The sequence below is a fragment of the Cryptomeria japonica genome, chromosome 7, assembly GCF_030272615.1.
Source record: "Cryptomeria japonica chromosome 7, Sugi_1.0, whole genome shotgun sequence".
Taxonomy (NCBI): domain Eukaryota; kingdom Viridiplantae; phylum Streptophyta; class Pinopsida; order Cupressales; family Cupressaceae; genus Cryptomeria; species Cryptomeria japonica.
In genome coordinates this window covers 782,351,956-782,372,009 of record NC_081411.1, presented here as the reverse complement: position 1 = coordinate 782,372,009, position 20,054 = coordinate 782,351,956, and the positions used below count along the sequence as shown (strand labels likewise).

The 20,054-nt window shown below is 32.7% G+C and overlaps 1 protein-coding gene across 1 annotated transcript; it reads left to right on the top strand.

Annotated features, from left to right (window-relative positions):
• Positions 1 to 535: 535 nt before the first annotated feature.
• LOC131068927 (delta-selinene-like synthase, chloroplastic) lies at positions 536 to 17,858 on the top strand. Its single transcript, XM_058004208.2, has 9 exons — positions 536 to 724; positions 822 to 1,003; positions 1,142 to 1,257; positions 1,467 to 1,708; positions 1,829 to 1,920; positions 2,064 to 2,153; positions 16,043 to 16,400; positions 17,020 to 17,271; positions 17,364 to 17,858. Exons 1-9 carry the CDS (start codon positions 620 to 622, stop codon positions 17,658 to 17,660), a joined length of 1,734 nt encoding a protein of 577 aa, XP_057860191.2. The 5' UTR covers positions 536 to 619; the 3' UTR covers positions 17,661 to 17,858.
• Positions 17,859 to 20,054: the final 2,196 nt, after the last annotated feature.

Here is a 20,054-nt window from a genome sequence, read left to right as displayed (position 1 = left end):
TTCATAAATAATCCCTAAAAATATTGAGCAGCAGCTGCTAGCCAAAATAAGCTAAGCAGCCGCATGGGAACATGCCCTAATATTCCATACTATCCACCAATCCACCTATAAAAAGTTTGTACATATGCTACCAAAACATAGAATCTATCTTTCAATTTCTAATTTTCCATTCTATCCACCAATCCACCTATAAAAATCTGTACATATGCTGCCAAAACATAGAATCTAGTTTTCAATGTTCAATTTTCAGTTGGACACTATAAATAGCATTGTGAGCCATACAAAATGTCTCATGTTCTATATCCGATTCCTTCGTAAGCTATAAAAGTTTCACATGGTCTTTCCCATTGTAAAGACGTAATCATTTTTATATCGTTAAGCATTGTAAGCCATACAAAATGTCTCACGTTCTATTTCCAATTCCGCAAGCCATAAAAGTTTCACATGCTCTTTCCCATCATAAAGACGTAATGATTTTTATAACGTTAAGCATTGTAAGCCATACAAAAAGTTAAACGTGTTCTTCTCTGTTAATGGACACTATAAATAGCATTGTACGCCCAAGACCGAGTGTATCCATTTCTAAGCTTGAGGAAGAGTATTAAGCTTTTGTTCGCCAATGGCAAGTTTGAAAGGAAACAACACGTGTTCTTCTTCTATTCCAGATAGGTCTCTCAATCTCTGGGATGACGATTTTGTGCAATCTATGGAAACACCCTACGAGGTAAATAACTTCTTATATTGAATTTCTATTCTCATCAAAGCTTTCCTTTCTAGAATCTTTTGCTATTTGCCTTCTTTCCTCACTGTGCATTTTCCAGGGATCTGAATACCACGAACGTGTGGAAACACTCGTGAATGAAGTGAAAATGTTGTTAAAAGAAATGCAGACTCAAGATTGTAGTCTCATCGAGCGGCTTGAGATGGTTGATGCATTGCAATGTTTCGGAATAGATCGATATTTTAAGGCTGAGATAAAAGAGATTCTTGATTACGTTTACCGGTCTGTTAGATTTCTCTTTTAATATCTCTACATGTTAAATTTTTTTTTTGCAAATATATGAATATACTTGTATATGTTTACAACCAAGTGTAGAATTATAAAAACAATTGAAAGAAGTAGTTTTATATATGGATGCAGATGTTGGGATGAAAGTGTGGGCTTAGGATTACAATGCGAAAGTATTACCAAGAATTTGAATGCCACAGCTTTAGGACTCAGATTACTTAGACTCCATCGTTATGATGTCTCTGGAGGTACCCAAATAATTCATTATACTTATAAGACACATTTCCATTCTTATGATATCTTTGCATCTAACGAACTTAAAAATATGTTTCACATGTTTTTAGATCTATATGATATTTTTGCATCTACTAAATAATTCACTAAATTTTTTACTTCATTTTTTTTCATTCAATATCAATTAAAGCTTTGCTTTATTTATGCGCTGTACTGTGAGAAGATGTACTGGAGAATTTCAAGGACAAAAATGGCCAGTTCTTTTTCAGTGGAGAAAATAAAGATGATGATGAGAATAAAAATGAAGAACATGTTATGAGAAGCATGCTCAATCTTTTAAGATCATCAAGTGTGGCATTTACTGGTGAAACTATTATGGAAGAGGCTAAACTGTTTAGCTCTGCATATCTTAAACAAATAATAGAGAAACCTGGCGATACATATAGGAAAAGCTTTGTGAAAGAGGTATTTTTTCTTTTAAAAAAAATTCTTAATGATTCAAGGAAGCCATTAAAGTAGAGGTGGGAAAAGAACAAATCTATGCATTAACATTTGTTGATTCTTTTTTATATTTCAAATTTGTAGGTTGAGTATGCACTCTTATATGAATGGTCTCGAACATTCTCTAGATGGGAGGCACGCAACTTTATAGAAATATATGAGCTGGATATATTGAGGTAGATACTATAGAATATTGCTAAAAATAACGTTTTTAAGTTTGAATTATTAAGGGATTTTAAGCTTCTTTAAGTTAGTAATAGATTTTTTTGATTTTAAGCTTTTTAAGTTAGTAATAGATTTTTTTATTTTATTTTTTCAGGTTGAAGGATAAGAAGATATTAGAGTTGGCCAAATTGAACTTTAATATATTGCAGTTTACATACAAGACAGAGATGAAGAAACTCTCAAGGTATTTATCATAACCATATTTACTAATGTTAAAGTTACTTTATCTTTATATTTTTAAAAATGAATGGACAAAATATATATTTTTTTTTTGATAAAAGTGGATAGAACCACTGAACTATATTAAATTTTAAAAGTTTTTTTACAAAGTCTGGTTCAAAAAGCACTAAAGGGAAAGAACCAGTAAGAAAACCCTTCAGTATTGCTTAAGTAACAGAAGCCTATTCTACCCAATACCAAATGCCCATTGGCATAGTACATCAAAAAACCCATCCCAATTACATAAGCCGCATTAGATATAAAGGAAGCTGCCAACAGAAGCATATAGAAGGAAGATTAAAGTATGATCACCGAAGGATGCATATCCATTGCTGCCAAAAAACACCAGTCTAAACCACCCCTATCTATGAAACACACTTCTCCAAACCACTGGTTAGAATGATACCACATAGCAAAAATGAAACCATAATCAGAGACCCTGTCAAAATAAACATTGTGATCAAGCATAATAGAACCAACACCAAAGAAAAGCCACAACAAATAAGGAGGTTGATGAAGACTACAACTATGCCCTTCTTTACTTCAAATATTCCAAAACTGAGGAAGGGATCTCATCCGCACTTACCTCCCGCATATTAGCTTCATTGTCAATGGCTAAGTTAGCCAAGAAATCTGCAATCTTATTCACTTCCCTATAACAGTGGAAAATAAAAAAGGAATCAAAAAAATCTAATTTTTGCAAAATATGATCAAGTATATATTGTAATTGCCAGCAATTCGACTTCTTTTTCATGACACTTCAAATAATAACCATAGAATCACCCTCAATTATCAAGTCCTTAACTCCCAAAGATATAGCCATATCCAAACCAAACGACAAAGCAAAGAATTCTGCACAATTGTTAAACTTGAAACCAATCGCATGACAACGAGCCTAAACAAATCTTACCTTATGATCATAAATTACCATACCTACCCCTGCTAGGCTAGGGTTCCCACGAGAAGCACCATCAAAATTCAATTTAAAGTGCCCTTGAGGAGGAGGTTTCCAGCAAGCAAAATTTATCTTACTTATAGCATTAGTCTTATTTAAAATAGATCCATGAGAAGGTAAGACTGATAACATTCTCCAAACTCAAGTTACCCTACCATCCCAATGAGAAAAAGAGGTAAGGGTTTCCAAATTCTTATAGATAAAAGAAAAAGCAACTTCAGAGATGGAAGATTCAATCCTCAATAAAACCTCAGCCAAGGAAGAACTTGTTTGTTTAAAAATCCTATTATTACGCTCTAACCAAATATTCCAAATCACAATAGATGGAGAAATAATCCAAAGACATGCACAGAAAGATGAAGCAAACGGGAGAGCCCAGGCTCTAAAGTGGGAAAGGAGATCCTTACCAATAACAAAGGATAGATTAAGTTTTTCAAACAACCACTGCCAGCAAGCATAGGCAAAATCACAGTGAAGAAACAAGTGTTCAGAGGATTCTAAATTTTTATTACAAATGACACAAGAAAATACTACCGTAATACCCAACTTTTCCAACCTCATTCTTGTAAGGACCCTGTCCTGCACTGCTAACCAAGCAAAAGCACTAGCCTTTGGGAGGCAAGCCATATGCCAAAACAACTTGTATGGCCAAGTAGATAAATCTTTAGCAACCAAGAGAGAGTTATAGCCATCCTTATCTGTGTACTTACCAGAGATATTCCTTGTCTAGATAAGCTCATCGTCGGCATCAGAAAGAATTATTACTCTCTCTGCCAACATCTTTTTGTATTGCAATTTCACATTTTGATCAATATCTAGAAACTCAATTGATTTCCATTTTGCCACCTTAAGATTCCCACTATACTCAATTTCAAAATAATCAGCCACAAAGACACCCCAAAGGGAACAAAGAGTGGAAATTAAAGGAGACAAATCCCTTGAGTTCACCAAAGGGGGATGTCCATTCCAAACTTCCTCCCAAAACCTGACCTTTCTACCATTATGAACAATCCATGAGAGATGAGGCAGAATCACTGATCTACACTTACATAGAAAATTCCAAATAGCTGAACCAGACAGTGAATTAGAAACTTGAAAAACATACTCTCTTGGTCCGTTATTTAAATATTTAGCAAACATAATTTGTGCCCAAAAGGAGAATGGTCTCTCATACAATTTCCAAACCAACTTAGCACCTAAGGCTAAATTCTGACTTTCCAGACTCCTAATGCCTGTGCCCCCAAGGGATTTAGGCAAACAAACTTTACCCCATGCTACTAGAGGGAGTTTCTTCTTGCATTATTTATTATTACTCCAAAGGAAGGACCTAAGAGTATCTTGCAAACTAACAAGAACCGCTTTCAGAGACTACAAAACAAACATGAGATAAATAGGAACAACATTTAGGATAGACTTAATAAGAACAATCTTACCAGCCAAAGATAACCATCTATGATTCTAGGATATGATCCTTATAGAGATAATTGAAATGATCTTATCCCAAAACTCAACTCTATCCTTCTTAATGAAGAAAGGTATACCAAGATAAGAACAAGGAAGATTTCAAGATGCAAATCCCCAAAAAATCTTCAATCTATCTTGAACTAATTGTGAAGCATGAAGGAACAAAATCTTTGACTTATCAACATTCACTCTTTGACCAGAAAAGGATGCATAATTCTATAATATCCCCTTTATCACTTTTGCCTCACCTAAAGAGGCCTGACCAAATAACAAGGTATCATCTGCAAACAAGCAATGCAAAATGCTTTGTGGAACATTATGAATCCCAATTCCCTTCCAAAGGCCTCCTAGCTTAGCGGCTCTTATAGCCCAACTGAACGTTTCAGCTAGAAGAATGAACAAGAAAGGAGATAGGGGATCCCCTTGCTTCAGACCCCTAGAAGAGGAGAAAAAACCACAAGGGTAGCCATTAATTAGAACTGAGAACCTTGCAGAAGAAATACAAGCATGAATCCATTTGACCCATGCCTTGGAAAAGCCCAATTTAAGTAGAACAACACACAACGCCCCCCATTCTACTCTATCATATGCTTTCATCATATCTAATTTGAGGATCATGGTTGGGATTCTCTGAGTAGAAATAGAATGTAGAACCTCATGTGCCACTGTAGCTCTTTCTATCATCTCCCTTCCTAGAACAAAACCACCTTGTTCTAAAGAAATGATCCTAGGCAGAATTTTAGCCAACCTTAAAGAAATAGCCTTGGTAAAAATCTTGTACAAAGTATTACATAAAGCAATAGGACGAAAATCAGCAAATGTCTTGGTAACCTCTTTTTTAGGAATAATTGCAATCATTGTAGTATTAAGCTCTTTCAAAATAGACCTATTCCTTCTAGCTTCCTCAAGGGTCAATAAAACATCATTTCCCACAAAATCCCAACATTTCTGAAAAAATAAAGGAGTAATCCATCCGGTCCTGAAGTCTTATCAGGGTTCATTGCAAAAACAACATTCTTAACTTCATCCAAAGAAAAAGGAGACATCAACATTTTATTATCTTCCAAATATACCAAATAAGGAATACTAGAAGAAATGTTATTATGAAGATCTCCATGCTCCAAAGACAATAGTGACTTAAAAAACCTAATTGCCTCTGAGGCAATATCCTCCTGTTCTATTAAAAGTCTGCCATTTGGAAACTCAATACAAGATACCCTATTTCTACTTCTCTTAATTTTTGTTGAAGAGTGAAAATTTTTTGTATTTCTATCACCATCTGAAAGCCAGATCTCCCTTGATTTCTGTCCCCAATAGATTTTTTCTCTGGACAAAACTTCTTCAAGCTCTACTTTTAGCAATTTTAGTTCATCAAAAACAAGAGGCACCATACCATGATGAATCACATGCGAATTAAGACATTCAATCATATCTTGAATCCTCTACTTTTCCTGAAAGATGTTCTTAAAATGCAATATATTCCATTCTCTAATATTAGATTTCAAAAATCTCAACTTGTTAGCAATCTGAAACATTCGGGATCCAGAGCAATAAGGAGCAGAACTCCACCATTTTTTGAGCAAAGGCAAGAAGGAAGAATCTCTAAACCACATAGGTTCAAATTTAAAAGGTGACTTAAAAGGAGCTTTATCTTCCAAAATTGATAGAGAAATTGGAAAATGATCTGACCTCAAAACTGGAAGGATAGAGGAAAAAAATTCGAACTCTGAATCAATCCAAACATCTAATAACAAAAACCAGTCTAACCTTTCTGCAATTTGAGAAAAATCTCTTCGCATATTTGTCCATGTGAAAATCCCATTCTGAAACTAACAATCAAAAAGACGCATGTCCTTAATGAACATCCCAAAGTCTTCCATAATTTTTTTATTAGGAAGAATACCTGCTTTCTTTTCTCCCAAGTCAGTGATAGCATTAAAATCCCCCCCAAAGATTATAAAGGGACCATGCCTTAAAGGGGAGGAAATCCTCTTAAGTTCTCCTCATAATTTAGTCTTCCTTTGAATACCAGAAGGAGCATAAATATTAAAAAGCGAAAACTTAACCTTCAAAAGCTTGCTTTTAACTAAGGCCACATCCAATTAATAGCAGAAGCAACTAGCTCAACCTCAATGTTATAGTTATTCCAAAGCAATGTCAAACCCCCTGACGCACCACAAGCTGGAGAGGAGAGGAATTCCCACTTTCTCCAAGAAGAAAAAACCAAATCAGCAGACTCCTTTGACAATTTTGTCTCTTGCAACATGAAAATATCACACTTAACTAAGTCCATTTGGGACTTAATTAAGTGCCTCTTGTTAGGGGCATTTAAGCCCCTAACATTCCAAGATATAATTCTCATTGCTCTCGAGGGGAGACCAAGGCTCCCCTCTTTCCTTTAGATGGAGAAGACTTTCCTTCTCGAAAACTATGTTGAAGATTACGCTTCACAGCCCTCGACCTAGTCATAGGAGGACTGATAATATACCTCTTACTCCTCTTTCCCTTAGGAGTACCACTTCCTTTCATAGCGTCACCAATAGAAACTGAATGCTTCCCTTTCCCAACACTAGGAGAAAGAGACAAAGTCTGTTGAATCCCAGCATCAATTTCTAATTGAGTCTTTCGATTCTTTGGAGGCCTACCCCTACTAGGAGAAACCACAGATGAAGCCCTAATTAGAGTAGTTTGAACAATTGGTAAACTCTTACTTGACTTAGGAGAAGTCGTGGCTAAATTATCTATGATGCCCACTTCTGATGAGGCCAAAATCTCGAAAGGGTTAGAAATAGGAAGGGTCGATTTAATTTCCCCCAACTCATTCTGAATGGAACAGATAACCCTATTCATAATGTCCTCATCCATCTGATGCTCATGATCTTTTAAAAGATCATTTACTTGGTGAACTAGATTTTCATCTGACATAATAACAGTAATGTCCCCCAACTGAATATTATTTCCGAAGGTGGCATTATTATCCACATCCACATCAACATGCTGCGAAGAATTAGACACCAATTCTTTGACTTGTTGAGCGAGGATAGCATCATCAGGAAACCCTAGAGAAGAAACCCCGACATTAAACTCTGAAACAACCCCATCATTCTTTGCAAAAAGTTGACCAATCCCCTGACAACTTTCTAAGTATTCTTTTGACTTCACAGGACAGATAGGATTCCCACCACCATCATTTAGTGACTTATCCAAGGAGTTCGATGTAGTGAGATTTGGATGCAGATCATCCACATTGTTGTCCCCTTAAACTACAATATTCTAGTGAGCTATTATCTTATCCTTACTTGTAAAAAACCCTACAGACTCCGAATCGTGAGACACAACATAAACCTCTTGCTTCCCAACATCCCTCATAGCCTGGTTAACCTCAAAAGTAGCGGGAGGTTTCCTAGTGGAACCATTAACTAATAGTTTATCCAGAAATGGATTATCGTTACTACCCAAGCAATGTTCTGCCTTATCCAGAACAAAGGATTTCAAAAAATCCATAAGCAAAGGAGCATCCAATTGCAAGGAAGTTTTACCAAAGTCTTTCTGCAACTTATTAATTGGTTGTTTCCAAATACCCTCATGAGATTTAATGATACAGGGTCGAGGGCCAACATTATTAGGGTTAGTCAAGACACAAATTTTTACCAAAACCTCCCCCTCCACAAAATCAAATCTTGACGATAAGAAAGAACCATAAGTATTACCAATTTGTTCCAAAACCTCTGGGTCCATAAATTCAAACGGTAATTTGGGCAAGCCAAACCAGAAAGGAACTAATTTAAAGCTTGACCAAGCAGGGACATAAAATGGTTTCCAAGCCGAAACAAACACTAATTTTTTACCAAACCAGTAATGTGAAGATTTTAAAACTTCATCCCTAACAGAAGAAGAGTTGAAAACAATAATAAATGCATTTGCAGAGAGTAATTGAAAATAACGCATATCACACCACTTTTTTTACAATTTATGATGAAATTTAGATAAACTAGTTGCATCCCCCCATATTTCCCTAGAAATAGAATGTGTATGCAAACAACGACCGTTCAAATCCACAACAGAATCAAGTAAATCAATGCATAGAACAGGAGCCCATACCTATGAAGCCCCACCTCCTAAATCAGAGCCAGTTTGATTTTCACTTACCTTATCATCTTTTCCTGATGTCAAAGATTCCCTTACCTTATCCCCACTTTGATCTGACAAAGATAACTCAAGCGGGTTACTGTTAGATTGTTTGTCGATCATCTTTTCACCAATGTACAGCCGAGAAGCCCTAATTGCCTCACTTATAGATGAAAACTTCACAACTTTTGCATAGGACGGTTTTCCTCCCAGCTCTGTAGATCGTTTACCCCGAAGCCCCTTTAAGTGATTTGGGATAAACTTTTGCCACGGGCCCTGACCAAAATGCCTACGATCCAAAAATTGTTGATGCCCTTCACCAGATATATCCATACTTCGCCAATTTCCACTGCTTCGACCTCTGAAAAAACCCCGAAAATACTCGGAAACCGGCTTGAAATTTCATAAATTTGCCCTCAACCAATTCTGCATTGCCATATCTACCCATTTGCCCTTCATGAAGACCAGCTGTGGGACATGCAGCTGATCTTCCCAGCCCACATCAGCCCATGCGCCAATAACCCTAGATTCGTCCATGCAGAGCCCTTTTAAAATCTGAAAGATTTGGATTGCACAAAACCAAATTTACTGCACCTTTTGCTTCTGAATCTTTAAATAATCATTTTGTAATTGGCACCAAACCCTAGCATGTTGCGCAATGATAAATGAAACAAACGGCTCCCCTCTAGTTCGTCAAATCTGACATTATGCCCCCTGTGCGCAAGACTATTCCAAATGAAGACAGTCAATCTGATTTGGAAGTCACTGATTCTCAGATCAGAACCCTAAATCGTCGACTTAGAGGTCACATTCGTAGTTTTGAAGGCAAATTCGCTGTGTGAGTTCGCTATTACAATTCAGAATGGTAGTATGTGCGAACTAATATCTCTCAGGCCTTTGTCGCTGGCCATTGTGAACTGATATATCTTCAAAAATCTTATCCCTATGAAACAAGATGAGTGCCAATCAGTGGTCAAGTTGCAACACATCAATTCCCCTTAGGATAATATCGCCAGGCCTTGTCAAAAGTTTGAACCCCAAGTCGCAGATCACCAACTTGCTGGTATCAAAAATGAAGACGGTAAATGAATCTGATCGAAATCGCTAATGTTCGAAAGGTGGATTCGCTGATATCAGGCATGGTGGACTATTTGTGGAGCCCTCTGTGTTGGTATCTTTATTGAATGAAACTTCTCAGCGAATCGTCGGCGTTGGAATCTCTGCTTTGATTATAAAATCATTCCGAGCCATGGTCATTATTAACCTTGACTGAATGGAGACTAAGCGCAGAGCCTTCCATTTCAAGCAAATGAGCCTCCCTTCCCCGTGACATTCTCTCCCTCTCTCCCCGGTTGTTCAGCTTAGAGCACAACTAGCTGGCTGGAAGTCACCATTTATAAGAGGTTGAAAACATTGTTTTTTTGAAACGCTCATGTTTTTTTTAACAGTCCTGTTTTTATTTAACAATCATAACAACTAACGGTCATGTTTTTTTATAACATTCATGTTTATATTTAAGATTCATAACAACTAACGGTCATGCTTTTTAAACAGTCATATCGTGCTCTTACTCCTCAAATGATGAACCCCCATAAAATAAAGAGCATATTTTCTTATTAAAATCTGAATGGACAAAATATTGCAATAAGCAATCAAATGATTAGAAAATCTACATATATATTTTGCAAGTTGCATGATACTCAATTTTAAAAAACAATGAGGCTCATGAATTCAAAATTGACTTCTAAATCAAATAGAATTGTATGCCATGCAATATTGATCAAGATAATTTAAAAATCGTTATTTGGACAATCAATATATCAACACTATTTTTAATGAATTTAGATAAGACAGACTTAAACTCATACTTGAAATAGACTTGTTTAAAGCATGTACTTTCTCTACTACTTAGAAGAACTTTATTGATACTAATATTTTTTTTCTTGTTTAGAAATATAGTACATAGGTTAAAAGCCAATAAAATCAAACTTGGTTTAAATATGTTTTTCATCATCACTAACAACTTTCTATTTACATAGAATATTATTATATTTTCAAAAAATTAATATAAATTAACAAACAATTCAATTATTGAAATTTCTTGTTGAGTTAAAGATGTACCCACACTTAACAATATAAATTTCTTTTATCTAGGATGTCAAATATTCATCTATTCATAAAGGAGTTGGGTAGCACCACAATAGTCATTAATTAATGAAAAATTAAATAATTAAAAAAAAATTAATTTAAAAATAATAATTTTAAGGACTTTACAAACCTTTCATATAAATCCATTGTATGCTCTTGTGCTTTTATATTAAGCAATTTATAAATAATAATCTAATAATTTTAGGGACTTTACAAACCTTTCATATAAATCCATTGTATGCTCTTGTGCTTTTATATTAGTTAATTTATAAATAATAATCTTCATTGTTTCCAAATTCTTTCATAAGAAGAAATTCTTATAAGAAAACTAGAATTTTATATGTTGATAGTGATATTCAGTCATTCTTACGAGAAGAATTTATAAGATTGCAGATTCTTAACTTTGACCTAATTATATGTGTATATATATGTGTGTGTATGTGTATATGTATATGTGTATGGGTATATATGTGTATGTGTGTGTGTGTGTGTGTATATATATATATATATAGGGTTGAATTATGTAGAATTATTTGGTTTTGGTTAAATTATTAATCTAACATACTAAATTTAAGTGGTTAAAATGAAAAAAAATTATGTATTTAATTTTTTGTAAACTTATATTTCTTAACTTTTAGATGTTTTTTGTTATGGTAAATTATTTTGACTAGATTTATTGATAGAAAGGGTTAAAGCCAAGTAAAGGAGAAAGAGATTGACCTTATAAAATTCAAGAATAATGTGAATCAACTAGAGTCAAAACACTAAGATAAGACATAATATCCATGTACAGGACAACAAAGCCATAGAAAAAGTACCATCAAATAATAGGACCAACTCCCCAGTTACCTTAAATCCAATTATCTTTCATTTTTAAAAAAATTTTATTTAATTTAAATTGGTTTCCAAAACTATTTCCCATTTGGAAGTGATTAGAGAGGTTACATGAATACAAAGAGGAGGATATAAAATTTCTTGCAAGAGAGAAGAGAGCCAAACAAAGGAACATGAACAATGACCTCAAATGCTCCATTATAATTCTCTTTCAAGGAGGATTCGTTCTTATTAAAAATATTATCCACAATAGGATAGTATATATTTTATAGACCTAATGAGGTGACTTGATGATTGAAAGAAAGCTACAAATCTTGGAAATTTTGTTGTCAGCCAAGAAAAACAACACTCAGCAATAACATGTTATGTCTTAAGAAAAAAATAATGCATCACAAAGGACACCTCATTATTAAAATAGAATGCACCTAATCTCCATCTTTGAAGAAAGTGTTGTTAAGGAAGAAAGTCACATGCAATGAGTAGACTATAGGCCAAATAATTACCATTACAATATTCATCATTCCCTCAATTTGAGAAGTCAACAATCTTGCTTCTCGTATGTTTAAATGCTCTCCCACTCTAGATCATCATCCCCTTCATTTTTTTAATATTGTATGCAAAGTACAAATGTTATTAATGTTAATGGACAGTAATAGTGCACCATAAACTTCCATCTATCTATTTATTTTATTATCTTATCATCTTAAAAATTTAATCATAGTATCAAAAATAATATATATCATATATCCTTAACATATATATATATATATATATATATATATATATATATATATATATATATATATATATATATATATATATATATATATATATATATATATATATATATATATGTATATTCATGTGTGTGTATGTATGTATGTATGTATACATATATATATATATATGTGTGTGTGTGTGTGTTTGTGTGTGTGTTTATATATATATGTGTGTGTGTGTGTGTGTATATATATATATATATATGCTTGTATGTATGAGTGAATGAATGTATTTATGTATGTATGTATGTATGTATATTGCAAAATTAAATGTTAGTGTTCACATTGGTTAGAGAATTAATGCTAAGTGTTCACATTTGTTATAATTTGGTTATGAGTTGTTAAAACAATTCATCTATGTATAGGGAGTTGTTATAGGAGGTATGACAACTCTCTTCCAATATAGGATATGAGGAATCATATAAATATGTATTAAACAAAAATGTATGACATATAGAAGAAATATGCTATTATTGTGTACAATTTTTAGTTTTTTTAGGTTTCTACTCGTATTTTTTATTATGGTATGAGAGCAAGTGATAAGGAAGAGGTAGAGAAAATCTTGTTGGATTATGCGTATTCATTAGGATATGAAGAATCATATAAATATGTATTAAACAAAAATGTATGACATATAGAAGAAATATGCTATTATTTTTGTACAATTTTTAGTCTTTTTTTTGTTTCTACTCATATTTTTTATTATGGTATGAGAGCAAGCGATAAGGAAGAGGTAGAGAAAATTGTGTTGGATTGTGCGTATTCATTGTTGAGAATATCATGGGAGTGATTTTTTATTTGTAGATAATTTATCTCTAGGTGTATCCTTTGGGATTATATTTGCATTTTATTCCTGATATTATCAAAGGCCATTGCAATATTAGAGCATTGTGTGGTTAAGCGTCGATGAAGCCTAAGTTTGAAGCATCAATCTTTTGTTGATGCTATCCAAATACATTAGGAGGAGCTTCTGGATCATACGATCTTCTGTGAGTATCATATATCACAAACTGAGGTAGGTTGTTGTCATTCAAAATAAGTATTCAAATAGGCAACTACTGCTGGGATGATTTATATTGTATATTGAGTTTTTTTATCTCACTGCTTACATTTTGAAGTTTGTAGACATGTTAGATCCCTGCCCAAGAAGATTATCATTTAGCAGTGATAATATTTTCTTTAATTTACCAGTGGAGGGCTTAGCTTTGAACCACCTGTCATAGTTTGGTTGAATAATATGCAAGATCTGCAAGAGTGATTCTTTCCGCCTAAGATAAAGGTTTGAATTTTATGCAAAAAAATAGAAAGCCAATCTAGTGGATCATTCCTTTGGTTGTTATGTGATCTGTGCTTAACCGTAACAAATTTTTGGGTTTGAACTTGTGTGAGGGAAAGTTATAGATAATTTGGAAGTGTTCAAACCCATATTTGGACAAGTTCAGGTTATTGTGAGAGGAGTGGACATTTTTATTCTCAATTAAGATACACAAGAATGATTCAAACAACTGGTCACATTAATGGAGAATTGTTAGATTATGTTGGTCTTCATAAGAACTGTAATGTGTATGCGACTGCAAGAAGCTTGAGGTGTTAGTGTAGCAATAAATAACTTGAGGTTGGAGACATCAAAGGCTGAAGGACAATCAACATCCTTTCATTAGTCACCAATGACAGGGTCACACATTAAGCATGGTGACATTTTTATAGTTGTGTATTTGCTTCTAGTTGTAAATGATGTGATGTGTGCTTCCGATTTTTGGTTTTCTACTTTACGTAGTGTGTTGGATGTTGGAAGGGAAATTGTATAGGAAAGCAGCTAATGTACGAATTCCTCGGACTATAGAGATACTTTGACTTATGTACTTCATTAGCAAATGATCTAATAGGGAATACGTTCACTGGAAATTATGATCATGTGCAACAATCTCCAAATAGCAAGATCCAAACATTGGTATGCAATTTTATGCGATTTGTGTTTCTTTTCAGTGCTCCTATGTGGTGTGAATAAGTGCAAATTTCACATTGTGGGTAGGGGGGGGGAGATATACCATCAATGTTCCATTTTCATTTCAAGCTAAATCAGCTAAAGTCAAGAGCAACTTCTTTGATAGTGGCTGTTCCTATGTTGTTTGAGATCATGTGTCAGTGGTTGACAACAGTGACTACAATTGAGCACATTTGGTTCTCAAAGATGTAATGTGAAATCATTACATTTTTTATTTTTTGTGAGATATATTTCCTATATTTTACCCTGATGTTGTATAAATATAAGCACCAGTGTAAGTTAGTTCATGGATCTTGAAAGACTTTGTGGTAGGATTTAGAAAACCACTCAAGGTGGACAGATGGTGGAGGTTCCTATTGACGTCAATGTTTTTGGTAAGGCTATTTAAAATAATTAGAGGAGAGATCATTTCTTTAGATCAAGGTCATGAGTTAGTTGGACATGCCATAGGGGTGTGCATACTGCAGATGTAAGGTGTGAGTTCTTACCATGTTCACGCTAAGGGGGGGAATGTTGGGAAATTAAATGTTAGTGTTCACATTGGTTAGATAATTAATGTTAAGTGTTCGCATTTGTTATAATTTGGTTATGAGTTGTTAAAACAACTCATTTATATGAATGGAGTTGCTATAGGAGGTATTACAACTCTCCCGTAATATAGGATATGAAGAATCATATGAATACACATTAAACGAGAATGTGTGACATATAGAAGAAGTATATTGTTATTGTGTGCATAATTTTCGATCTCTGCTCATATTTTCCACACACACACATATATAAGGATTCCCATATTATTAAAATTGATTATTAGAGTTTCATGATACAAATCCAAACTTACTAACTCCTAAAACTTCGAAGATTTTACTTAGCAACATAATCTATATTAGTATCAATAACATTTAATGTCAATATTTATTATTAATATTACCCTACTTATTTTCTATGATAATTAGAGTGCACTATCTTTTGTAAAAGAAAATTCCAAAAGAATCATAAAATAATGTCATCAATTATTATGTCATGATGCACTAAAATGAAGATTAGCCACATTCAACATTAATTTTAAATTTATAAAATATATGTCACACAATAATAAAATAAAATGTTACTAATATTTAAAATATTTTATTTTATTTTATTTAGACAAGATTTGAGAGTATATTTGTGAATATTTGATGTAACAATAAAATAAATGTTTTTAAGAGAAAGATATAATTTCAATATATCAATACTTAAATAATTTCAATAAAAATATTATCTGGTCTAACATTAAGATAGAAACATAGAAGAGAAAGGTACTTATATTATAAAAAATGATTTAAATAGATTAATAACTCTAAAATTTTAAAATAAATAGTGATATTTAGTATATCTATGAACTCTGAATAAGTATGAAGAGCTTGTAGATATATGTTATCTAATTTTTTATGTAATTTAGTTATATAATGTTCTACCTGTTACATTTTATTTTGCAATGCTAAAAATTTGTTTTATTTTGTTAATGTTTAGAAAAATAATATTGATAATTTTTATGGCAGTTGGTGGACAGATTCTAGGGTCTCAAAATCAATTGCAGGTAGACAACGTACGATTGAATATCTTTTGTTAGCAGTTAGTATTGCAGATGAGGTGGATTTTAGTAGTAGCAGAATAGCGGTGGCAAAAACATCAGTGATTATTACTATTTTGGATGACCTTTTTGATGACTACTTAACTCTTGAGCAAATTGAACTTATTACTAAGTCCATTGTTCAAGGTTGGGATATTTCTCTTATACAAAATCTTCCAAAGAATTTCAAGGCAGCCATAGAATTTTGTTTTAAAACAGTGCATGAATTGGCAAGTGATGCTACTAAAAAGCAAGGGCGTGATATGATGCAATTTATCACAAAGACTGTAAGTATGCTTCTTCAAAATAACTCTAATTAAGAATGTTCGTTATTTTTTAAATTGCAACATAAAAATTAATAAAATGTCATAATCATTATATGTAAATTTTGTAAATTATATTTAAGAAACAATAAGAAAATTATTTTTGAAATGAATTATTTATATATATAATTATAATTAATTCTTATTTTTAATTAAAAATATCCTTCTTTTGAAAATAAATATAATATCCCTTTAAAATTTAAAGTAACCATTTTGAATTATTTTAATAATTCTTTTATCTTTTTTCTTATATTAATATTTTTAAATATAAATAACATTTAAAATTATTTTATCAAATTTAACAATATTAATTATAAATGCTGCATTTTAGTATTGGAATGTGATTCAATTTACATATATATGTGTAATATATTTCATCATTAAACTGAGTTCATTGTATTTCAGATTTTAATATCTAATGGTAGTTTTAGATAGAGTAATAGTTTGAGTGAAATGATATCATTTCAATTTTTATTGAATAAATATTCTAAAAGAAATGAATTTTTAGTAAGTAAATGAAAGGTGATAAGAGATATATTCATATTTTTAAATGTATTTTATAATTAGATATATTGTGTATCAGTGGACAGATTATATTGAAGGTAATTTGCAACAAGCACGATGGAATAAAAGTGGATATGTTCCAACTTATAATGAGTATATAAGGATTGCTGCAACAACTGCAGCAATTGGACCAATATCATTGCATGCCATCCTCTTAGCAGCCCCAGTTGCAGAAGACAATGTCATAGAGAAGATATTTCATAATCAATCCAGATTCTATGAGCTCATATGGCTATGCACACGTTTAGTTGATGATATTCATGATTTCGAGGTTTTGTTTTTATTTTATTTTATTTTTTGAATAGATAATGATGATAATGTTATTAGGTTTACAATACTAACAATTTCTTTTTGGTTCTGAAGGATGATAAACTCCATGGGCAAACATCATCAGCTATTTCCTCCTATATGAAGGATCATCCTGAATTTTCAGAAGATGGGGCTTTAAATCACATCAACGGACTCCTTAATCAATTTATTAAGGAATTAACATGGGAATTTTTAAATCCAAATAATAATTTGCTTGATTGGGAAGGGTTAAGTTTCAATATAAATAGAGGAATGCAATGTTTTTATGTATTTGGTCATGGCTTTTCCTATCATGATAAAGGAGTCAAAGAGCGGATATTTAAAGTACTTATTGATCCAGTAAAAATATAAAAAATGTAGTTAAGAGTTCAATCATAAGTCATAAACATTTGAATTCCATTCCTAATAAGATCAGCAAGTCGGTTACTGATATTCTAATAAGTCATAAAATGGCATGTTGAATGCTAATTTCATACTTTTATTGTTTCTTCAATGGAAGCCTGAGAATTGATCTGTTGAAATCTAATTCTCTAAAACTGTAATATCTCTTCAAACTTCTTAAACTGTATGTTATGAATCGATTGACAAATTGCGACTACAAGGTAATTCTCTCTCACTCTCATGTAATACCAAATGATTATGTGACGTGATTTGTTCCATTTGAATTTTCAAATTCGAATATCTTCATCTTTAAATCGTTATTTTTTCATGTGTTATTTTGAAATTTTTTTAATAAATTTTAAATATTTTATGTTGACCTTCTAACCTCTTTTAATTTATTTCATTTAATGTGTGTAATCAAATGAAACAAAAATTTAGTATAAATTCAAACTTAATTAAAAATTAAATAGATATAAGTGATTCCATTTATATAACATTGATAAACTCAATTAAGTATTCAAATTAATAAATTAAAAACTATTGAAATGATTAAAAAAAAATCTTATAAGGGAAAACCACAATGTGAAAGTTACTTGGATATACTACCCAAACCTAGCGTCACAAAATACTTGGATCAACTATTCTTTTAGTTTCTTTCTACATGTGTGGTGAGCTACATTGGGGCTCTGCAGGTGAGTGGGTGGAAATTTTGTATAGGAAAATTACTGTTTGTAGGTATGTTGCATGAGTAGTTTGAGCGGGGTATTCTTTATGGCATGGGTGGTAGTTGGGCTATAGGACCTATTTCTTGGTCCTTTCTTCTTCTATATTTAAACAAGGGGTGTGCTTTGTGGGGATTGTTTTACTACCACGAGTCTAGAGGAGGAGTTTGGTAAGTGAGGTGGTTCTGGCAGAGGAGTTTGTTCTTAGAGGAGAATTCCTTCTTTCAAGATGTGGTGTCAATGTTTGATCAACTCTATTGTGAACATGAGACTTGAGTGAGTTTCTTGAATAAGGATCTACATGTGAAAGTATGAAGAGTGGAGGCCCTAAAATCAAAAGGGTTAATGGCTACTTGGAAGGAAGCCAAGATAGGCCAATCTTATTGATTCAACCATATTTAAGTGCAAAAGATCTGAATTACTTAAGGACCCATTCTATAATCTAGAATTCTTTTAGAATATGGGTCTCTACCATTTTTCCAGTCATGGGTTTGACAAACTTGGAATCCTAAAGGAGTTCTAGAGATTATTATATCAACCAATGATTATTTTATAGTTATTTTCTTTTATCTGGTAGATCATAACAAGGCTTTTGAAGGTGGCCCATATTTTCATAATCAATTTGTTTTGTTATCAAGCCTCGACATGTAGCATTTAATCCAACTAGGCAGCTCTTTTCTAGATTCCTAGTATAGGTAAGACTTCCTTGGATCTAGTTATAATTATAGAGTCATAAAATTTTGCACATGCCCAGTTTTCTATTAGGAAAGACATTGGGTTCTTCATTGCAAAAAATAAATAAAAAATGATTTCTTGTGCTCATATTTGTATTGAAATTAATTTGAATAAACTATTACCAAATTCAATAGAAATTTGAGTTGGTTCTACCTCAGAGGTACACCAGCTCAATTATGAACCTCTATCTTCAAATCTCATATATGTCACGAATATGAAAATTTGTAGAGAAAATGTGATAAATCTAATCCCATAAGATCCCCTTACACAGAAGGTCCATCCAATGTCACCTCTTGTGTAATCCCAATGAAGGATAAAAGGTGATTCCCCTATGGTAGAAGGAGAAAAGTATAAAGAAGGATTTATTCTAGTGATACCTCATAATAAGGGTAGGAATTCAAGAGAATATTTAATGATGTGTATTTTGATGGTACTTTTAATCTCCTTGATTCCCTATAATATTTTGATCAACATGAAATGAACTTAGAAGGTCTACATACAATTTTTGCACTCTTGGAGTTAGAAAAAATGAAGGTTGGAGTGGATGAAAGTCAAATAAATTAGTATGATGGGGCATTGTGGCTTAATAGGAGACCGATGAAGAGTATGGGTGGCTTGTGTTATTTGGATCTATGCAAGTCAAATGAGGTAGTCAAGGATATATATCATTGGCTATTAATTCCTCACCTCCCATTGTGGGTGTTTTTTTTCAAGAGATGACAATAGAACACCAACCAATATTGGTTTGCAGCATAATAATTTTAATTATAATGGTCCTAAGAAGTCTACAAAGAGTGGAAGAAATAAGGATTAGGAGAAAATATAATTGATGGGAGACAATTTAGTGGAATCAAGGTTGGTGATCCGCATTGACTCCCACTTTTCCAACTTAAACAAATGATAGTCC

Coding starts and splice junctions, on each gene's coding strand:
- LOC131068927 (XM_058004208.2), top strand. CDS start 620: ATGGCAAGTTTGAAAGGAAACAACACGTGTTCTTCTTCTATTCCAGAT. Junction 2,154..16,042: donor GAGATGAAGAAACTCTCAAG/GTATTTATCATA, acceptor TTTTTATGGCAG/TTGGTGGACAGATTCTAGGG. Junction 16,401..17,019: donor TGCAATTTATCACAAAGACT/GTAAGTATGCTT, acceptor ATTGTGTATCAG/TGGACAGATTATATTGAAGG.